This window comes from Solea senegalensis, linkage group LG21, assembly GCF_019176455.1.
Source record: "Solea senegalensis isolate Sse05_10M linkage group LG21, IFAPA_SoseM_1, whole genome shotgun sequence".
Lineage (NCBI taxonomy): Eukaryota > Metazoa > Chordata > Actinopteri > Pleuronectiformes > Soleidae > Solea > Solea senegalensis.
Window position 1 is genome coordinate 10,502,283 of NC_058040.1, and position 9,175 is coordinate 10,511,457.

Consider the following 9,175-nt stretch of genomic DNA (forward strand, 5'->3'; position numbering starts at 1 on the left):
AATGGCTGCAAAAAAAATAAAACATCTGAAAAACCAAACTTTGATCACATAATCCCTCGTTTCAATGCCAGGTGATCACAGCACTCCACACCTTAAACAACCTTAAACCCCATCCCTGTAATGTCACATGCCTGACGGGCCTCTCTCTACCCCGCTCCATGCCATAGCGATAAGGAGGTGTCAGAGCCTGGAGTCGCGTAGACCGTCACTCAGGATGAGACGCCACTCCAAGTGGCAGCGTTGTGAGAAGGTGGTGTTAGATTCCTGGTCTCCAACACCAACATGCACTATTGACAATCCTGCCATCAGGTTGTTCAGTGCCCTCTGAACCCTTCTCACTTCCTTTTTCTGATATGAGCATGCTGACACCCTTATCGAGGGCCACAGGACCAGTACAACTGGAAAAAATACATGTCACATCATCACCCAGCCTCTGCTGTTAATAGTCGGAAGCAGATAACAATAATGGGATAACACCGTGGACCTTTCTAACTTAATGGGATCTTCACTCGGCATGCAGATTTACATAGGCCAAGTGTGCAGGGCAGAGATACTGACTTGCATTGAGGTGAATTTTATTTACTAACAGTGGCTTTTTGCTGCTTTGGTTTAAGGCAGTGTCTGTTCTTATTGTTCATCCAGTGATATGAGGATTTAAACAGAAGATCATTAACATTAAAACAACATTAAAGGTCAAAAACAATATGCAAATATTCCATTCCTTAAAATAACAGCTTCTAAATATGATTCATTCTGCAGCCCGGGCCCCGGTCTTTATCTAAGTTCGGAGAGTGGGTAGAAACATTGCAAGTAGTGAATTCCAGAAACTGCCAGATATTTATCATCAAACAGCTAAAAGAGGACTGGTTTTAAGTAAATATAGTAAATTTGAAGTTTATCACTTCATTTCAGTTGTGTACTTTTCCTTTTGCCAATCTTACAAAATTATACAAAGTTATTAATGAAATACAAATGGTTACTGCAATTACTGTAATAAACAAAAAAGTTTATTACAGTATACCCACACAAGGGGGAGACGTTTTGTTACAATAACAATTATCACACTGCAAACACACTAAAATAGAATTGTATTTCTATGGTGATGGGCAAGTTTTCTTGAAGATGCACATGAAAATAATGTTTGCTTTATCACTGGATAGAAGAAAGAAGGAAAGAGGAGGAAAATATGTTGATATAAAAGAGAGTAATAATAATTATAAATGAGTAATAATACTATAACATTTGTATTGCTTTATACAGATCCTAGTCAACCAGAAATATCAAACACATACAATAATTGATTAGTAGAATGTGAATATTTTGGTTTCATGATCTTCTGATTGTGGTGAGGTCACTTTCAAATAAGCAGTCATACATGCTACCTCAGAATACAAAGAAATACATTATTAAATATTTGTCCAATGGAAAAGGATAAATATATTCAATTTTCTCTTCAATTTAAAGTCTTACCCTTTTTATCTTGATGTAATCTGAGTAAATGTTGCTGTTGTAAATGTGTTGTTTACCTTAACTTGTCTAACCATTTGCTCCATAGGGAGCCTGTCAAGTGAAAAACTATGAGCTTAAAATGACTGTATATCAGAAAATTCCACCATGATATTTCAATTTCAAAATTGTGACAATAAAAGTGTCTGTGTTGATTTGGAACAATGCATAGTTCACGATAAAAACGTATTTATGATGGAATAAATGATTGTGGCTGGGCCACATGAAATGGGCTTAGAGGGCCGCATGTCGTCCGCGGGCCACGAGTTTAAGACCTCTCACTAAGTAACGGCTCGAAAGTGTCTTTCTGCTGTGTACAATTTACAGAGTGTGGGTGTGTTGGTTGTATATTTCTTGTCGTTTTTCAGAAATGAGGAAAAAACAGCAGCAGGGCCACGCCTGTCACATTTCACGCGCGCACGCGCAGTTGGGCCGTGTGGTGGGTGGACAGAGATTTTTGTTTATTTTCGTGATTTGCTAACCAGTAAACGTTTTTTGCTCAAACGCTCACATTTAACGCTAAAAAAGTGTAAACCGCTAAAGATCAACGTGAGCGTATTTCAGCGTGCGAAGTACCGCGTTTTAGCTAGCGGGTTAGCGTGAAGTTGATTAATGTCTCTATAGCGTTAGCTGTTAGCGGACTATGTTAGCACGCTAGCTAAGACTGGACACGGGATATCAAAGTTTAATTAAAACCACCCAGTTACCGTTCGTTTCTTATTGGGTTAACGCTACGATAAAACTCACGGTAAGTCCTCAAATCAGGGTGAGTTTGGGGCTCTTTGAGACAGTTAATGCTGCGGTACCAAGTCATAGCTAACACCGACATTAGCTGGGGAATCTAAGCTATCTGCATGTCCTCTCTAATAATTCCATTTTAATTGGATATGTTTGTGAAATCGACCAACTAGTATTTTAGACTAATTTCAGACTGGTTTAGCTACACAGTGCTGATGCGTCGTTCGAAAGGATGAAGCTGGCTGTGTTTATCTGCTCTAGTGCCTATCAGGGCTAACATTAGCTTAGAAAAAGCTGCAATAAATGTCATCATATATTAAATCCCAATGTAGAGTATATGCGAAAGGAAAACGCCCCTTTCTCAGACTATAAAATGTTTTGTTTTGCATTTCAGACGAAATGATATGGACATTTTTGCAGAAGACGACCTCTGAGGTGTTCTGCATGCATGAATGTGAGCTATTACTGCAGTGGTTATACTTTCAAATAAGGATTGATCCCTGCAAACAGACGTTATGTGTTTTTGTTTTTTTGTGTGTGTTTTTTGCACTTAATATACCACAGATGCACTTATAATCAAAGCATTTATCCCAAGAATTTTTGAAAATTGTCTAAAAACCCAGAACTACAGAGTATGGTTGTTCTGTTATTAGTAGAATCTATAAACTGTTCTCCCTTTTTTTTAGGTGTTTTTTAATTGTAGTTAAATGGTCCTTGACCAGAGTTTTAATGTTGGTTAAATATTTACTTTATTTCTTATAATACTGTGTTTGGCATACCCATCTTAACACATCTCTGTCTCTGTTCAGATTGCTAAACGTGGGCAGCTTTTGATCAACACCTCTACTGGTAAAGCTATAGAGGATATAGCTGGAAAGCCTCCCCTAGGTTGAAACCTAAGGAGCAAAATGTCCATCACAAACACTCCCACCAGTAACGATGCCTGCTTGAGCATCGTGCATAGCCTGATGTGCCACCGGCAGGGAGGGGAGAGTGAAAGCTTTGCCAAGCGGGCTATTGAAAGTCTTGTCAAGAAGCTGAAAGAGAAGAAAGATGAGCTGGATTCCCTTATCACAGCCATCACTACGAATGGAGCGCATCCCAGCAAGTGTGTAACCATACAGCGAACCTTGGATGGACGTTTACAGGTGCAGTAGCAGATGATGCAGTGTAAAGTTGGCTTAGTAATATGCTCAGTGAAAACTTAAGGAGAGAACACAGAATCATTGTCTCATTAGATTCTCTTTGTTCTTTAGGTTGCAGGGCGTAAAGGTTTCCCCCATGTTGTCTATGCTCGACTGTGGAGGTGGCCTGATCTCCACAAGAATGAATTGAAACACGTGAAATATTGCCAGTATGCCTTTGACCTGAAGTGTGACAGTGTTTGTGTGAACCCATATCACTATGAGAGGGTCGTCTCTCCAGGCATTGGTAAGTCAGTGATCCATATTTTTTTTTAGCCTGGCTGGATATCATTATTTTATGTATTTTATGTTGTGAATGTACAGTAATTGTAGAGATACAGTAAAGGGTTGTGAAGTTTGATGTGAGTTCATTGATTTGTTGATTTGAGCATTGCTAAAGCTATTACTGGATTGTTATTCCTCAAATACATTTTTAAATATATAACATTGTTCTACATACTATTCTTAGTGATCATGGATTTCTGTACAATACAATAATACATTGATAAAGGTACTGCCAACCAACTAACATTTATTACTTTATTCTTTTTCAGACTTATCAGGGCTGACTCTTTCCAGTTCAGGTAAGGAGAACTTGTGTTTTTGCTCTTTCATGGTTTTGAGAATATTCATCAGCTCTAACTTTGTTTGTTATTCTCTGATAGGCCCACTCATGGTGAAGGATGAATATGACTATGATAACCAGCAATCTCACTCCAGCTCTGAGAACCACTTGCAGACTATCCAGCATCCACCATCAAGGCCTGGTCCACAAGAGACCTTCAGCAGCCCCACTCTGCTCCCTCCATCAGAGAGCAGCAGTTCTGCATCAACCTCTGCTTTCTCCACAATCAGTGCTGGACCCTCGAGTGAGACACATACTATATATACTGTACTATTAGAAACAAATACATTTGATCAACTTCAATATTTCTGCTGAAGAAAATATGAATCTAAGGATTATCCCCCCCCCCACCAAAATACCTGGACATTTCTGTTGTACTGTTCATTAATTTATTTTAAGTTTGCACAAATATGGCATCACAATTCTTTTAAATTTATGTCTATAGATCCTACCCCCAACTGGAGCAGGAGCAGCAGCTTTACTCCTGCGGTGCCTCAGCACCAGAATGGTCATCTGCAGCATCATCCACCCATGCCTCACACAGGGCATTACTGTAAGTAGACGAGGAAAGACCCCCAGTGTCTGAATAATTTATGAATACAATTTATAAGAGATATCAAATTAATATTTGCACATTTTCACAGGGCCGGTTACTAATGAAATTGCTTTCCAGCCCCCCATATCCAATCACCCTGGTGAGTGTAAAGAAGCAAATGAAAAAATATTCATAAATTTACCCTTTATTATTTATAAAATTGTAACTATGATCGCTATAAACCCTTTGATCTCTGTTTGCTTTTTTCCCAGCTCCAGAATACTGGTGCTCTATTGCTTACTTTGAGATGGACGTCCAGGTAGGGGAGACATTTAAGGTCCCGTCCACATGTCCAATTGTTACTGTTGATGGTTATGTGGATCCATCGGGAGGCGATCGCTTCTGCTTGGGCCAACTGAGCAATGTCCACAGGACAGAGAACATAGAAAGAGCCAGGTACTGATATTTGAAGGTTTTGAATATGACGATATTGTTTATTCAAGCAGGCAGAGTTCTATACATAATAAGTTAGTAAGAGATATGTTTTTCTCTTTCGGACCTCAGGCTCCACATTGGTAAAGGTGTACAGCTGGAGTGCAAAGGTGAAGGAGATGTGTGGGTGCGCTGTTTGAGCGATCATGCAGTGTTTGTGCAAAGCTATTACCTGGACCGCGAGGCTGGACGCGCTCCTGGAGATGCAGTTCACAAGATCTACCCCAGCGCTTACATCAAGGTGATATTGGAATACCTTGCACATACATTGAAAAGCAGAAATATTCCATGTAGTGTGATTAAAAAAAACTTGAGTTTTCTCTTTTATGTAATTGCAGTTAAGCCCAAGTGTAAAACATGTGGAGCATCCTCAGAAAAGTTTAATTCTGTCTTATTAAGGTCATAACTTTGCTCATCACAGGACTTATTTAGTGTTGTAACCAATCTCGTCTCCCACCAGGTGTTTGACTTGCGTCAGTGCCACAGACAGATGCAGCAGCAGGCAGCAACAGCTCAAGCAGCAGCCGCAGCTCAGGCGGCAGCAGTGGCTGGTAACATTCCTGGACCTGGCTCTGTGGGAGGCATCGCCCCTGCCATCAGTGAGTAATCTAACTGTTTCTTTTCTCTTCAGCCAGTGTATTATTTTGATTGCTTCTCAGAATCTCTATTTATACATGCATTTGGTGTCCAGACTAAAATCAGGGACTTTTATACCACCTCAATGCTCTAACTTTCAGAACCAGTTCCTCAAGCCTAACACTTTATTTTAAAGTACACAGGATTAAACACAAAAACCACACCAAAACCAATAAACAAATGTTTCTAGTTATTGATATTTCTGTTAATGCTTCCCTGCAGTTCTTAAATGATCTTTGAAACAGATGTAAATATCACATTGTTGTTGCTGGTGTGCCTTACAATCTCTACTGCTACAAGACTACAGTCTGTAAAACACTTGGTGTAAAACGACTTTGCCAGCATTGCTAGCGTTGGATAGCGTGCTGCATTTGGGCCGTTCATCTCTGCTTTTCCCTCATCGCTGTTTGTTTTGTCCAGCTTCATTTTGCTGTGCGTCAGCCTTCTCTCCATTGTGTCCACATTAACTCATCGTGTATTGTGTTTCCGCTTCTACTACTACTTCTGCGTGTCATGGTTGGCATTCATGTCCTCCAAGCAAAACACAGTGCTGCTCTGTTCAAACAGTAGTGAAACGGAGCTTTGATGCGAAACATCTTTGCTTCAAAGATTATTATCATTTCATCCCAAACTCCACCTTTGTACAACAACAGTAACTTTACTGACATGTCTTTGGTTTGGCCTGTGGTTGCCACGTTGATATGACCGTTGCTGTGTGCTGCTCCTCTGCAGGCTTGTCTGCAGCCGCGGGCATCGGGGTCGATGACCTGCGCAGGCTGTGCATCCTGCGGATGAGCTTTGTGAAAGGCTGGGGACCCGACTACCCACGGCAAAGCATTAAAGAGACACCCTGTTGGATTGAAATCCATTTACATCGGGCTCTACAGCTACTGGACGAAGTTCTGCACACCATGCCAATAGCTGACCCTCAGCCTCTTGACTAAGTTGAAAGACACAATTGTACAAAAACAGACAAACACAAAACAAAAATCGGACTGTACTCATTACAGACAACTCCACCTATGGGCCCGGAGTGCCGAAGGAGGACTGCAACTTCAGGGATGATGAGTAGGTCATAAGGACTAAGAGTGAGGACGTAAAGATTGGCAGTATACTCCAAACGCACTGCTTTTCCATTCTAGTGCTGGGAGCGGTTGTCAGTTTACTGAACTAGACTCCCAGGTCTGTGTGTTCAGTGACTTCCACACAACAGCTGGAGGAGCATGTGAGTCACACTGGGAGGAGTTAGTAGCATAGTGGAAAACATGCGGCCAAGAGGATGTGCATATGAAAGGAAGCCGGGATTCTGACATTGTTCAATTGGGACTCTACAGTATAATATGCAGTGAAGAAGGCTCTCATATCTTGAGTTTGATTTGAAAAAATAACCTCACACCACTACGAGGAAAAGAATGTGTCCACACCGAGTTTGCTGAATATATGCTGAAATCTTATCAATTATTCAATTAACCTAAATAATGCAGAGAACATGTTGTGCTGTGGGCATTTTCTACTATAATGGTTAAAGATGTTGAATAAGACAGTTGATTGATCTCGTTTGGACTAATTAGTCAGAACCCAATCAACGGAAACTGTTGAGCTGAGCCCGTGTTAGTGGATGCAGAGCTGTTGTATATTCCTGTCAAATGTGAGTTTTGTTGGTGTATACTGCCACCGGTCCAGTCCTCCTTCAGTGGCTCTCTGGTGTGAATATCACTTCATGTAAGTGGAGTTTTATTCCTGCCTTTGCAGATCAGGACATTTATGTGAAATAATGTTATTTACCCCCACCCCCTTCCTTTTGTTGTAAAATATTAGCTTAAAAATGTTTCTCAGAGCTAACGGTCCTCCTTGATGATTTTTGATTCATAGCCCTTCCTTTTTGAATAGTTGTTTTTATTAATGTAAAGATCATTTACAAAGGCCCTTTTTTAGTTGAGCTCAGCTTCTCTTTTTAAAAACAGTTATTCTAGCACCAGGCAAGGCTGTTGAGGCAGTGAGAGTTTTCTACTGAAGTTTTACTAAGTCCCCCAAGTTAATTGAAAAGATTAAAATACTTTTTTTTTAAAGAAAAATTTATTATACACATCAGCGTAATATTATTTGTTGTCATTTTTTTAAAAAAATTAGATGTCTTTTAGTGTCTATTAGCACTTTATTAATTTGCCTAAGTATTTTGTCTTGTTTTTGTTGTGTGGTTACTTGTATCCATATAATATCTTAGTATAGTGAAAAATCTAAAAGTGTACACTGGGTCCCAAAGGTCTGAGGCTACTTTTGGACCCCACAAGCGGTGTCTTCCCAAAATCTCTTTTCAGTATCAAATGTTTCACCTGCAGAAGGATCTGTAATGTTTTCTGATGGAAACTATTTTATTTGAAAAGGCCACAATCTCTGATACTCTAAAGATACATTTGGGTGGATTATCATGATAAGTTAGCTCACTTTCACCCATTTTAAAATGCACATTTTCTTTTTAGGGACAACTCGTTAACGTAGGTAACAGCCGAGGAAGTTGAAGAGGGTTGAACTGTGAGAGGAAGTGTAGCCATATCGATGCCAAAAATACTGAAAAGTAGGACGTTCATCACACTGCAGTCATTTCAGTGTTAACGTCACTTCTTTCAATTTGGTTTTTCATGCTTAACGGAATGATTTTAGTTTTTTGCTCAGCACTATTCATACAATACTTTGGTAGTTTGAGCTCTGTTTACAGCTGTTGCAGTATTTTATACTTTTTTGCTACCTTTACACTTATGAACCACTCTGGCTGTACCTGAAAATGATTTTTTTTTTTTTTTAAGTAAAAGGAATGCTGTACAATTTTCAGGAAATGCAAGTTTGTGCTCATTGTAACCCTTTACAATTAAGTCATACATTCTGAATACATAACGGAGTTTGAATGATGTTGGTGTTTTTATGTACGAATACGGTTGAATAAAATTTAATGGGCTAATACTACTGCGACATTTGATCGGTGTGTGAACTAAAACCAAGCCAGGACACTCGACGTTGAACAAGAGAACATTTATTACTGCAAAGACATGTCACAAATCTTAAGAAAACAACACTAAAGCTAGCCTGAGCTGAGATCTGAAATATTCAGAAAACCAAACTACATGTGTCTTTAATAGTTTCTATAATCATCAATACAACACACTAAATGATATCTTTAGAAATATAAAAGTCCCCCAATTGTCCTCATTTTTTATGCAAAATACACAATACAAATCACCCTACACGCATTGGTTCGCTTGCCAGTTTGAGAAGATAAGAAGGAAACTTAACAGCACACAAAAAGAAAGTTACATGAAATTTGTGTGTATATATTATATCAGATACTATACATAATCCCAAAAAAGAGGAAAAAAATGAATCACAAAAGCACTTGAGCCAACAAATCCGATAAAATGTTCACCAAAAAAGAACAAATCAAATAATTAGGACACAAATAAATAG

General features: G+C 39.3%; 1 protein-coding gene across 1 annotated transcript; it reads left to right on the top strand.

Moving 5' to 3' along the window:
- The first annotated feature begins 1,907 nt into the window (after positions 1 to 1,907).
- smad4a (SMAD family member 4a) lies at positions 1,908 to 8,674 on the top strand. The gene is made up of 12 exons (XM_044053681.1): positions 1,908 to 2,254; positions 2,639 to 2,698; positions 3,054 to 3,392; positions 3,501 to 3,675; positions 3,983 to 4,012; positions 4,094 to 4,297; positions 4,499 to 4,606; positions 4,698 to 4,748; positions 4,861 to 5,044; positions 5,153 to 5,321; positions 5,541 to 5,679; positions 6,449 to 8,674. The coding sequence occupies exons 3-12, from the start codon at positions 3,153 to 3,155 to the stop codon at positions 6,658 to 6,660; spliced, it is 1,512 nt and encodes a 503-aa protein (XP_043909616.1). The 5' UTR covers positions 1,908 to 2,254; positions 2,639 to 2,698; positions 3,054 to 3,152; the 3' UTR covers positions 6,661 to 8,674.
- The last annotated feature ends 501 nt before the right edge of the window (positions 8,675 to 9,175 follow it).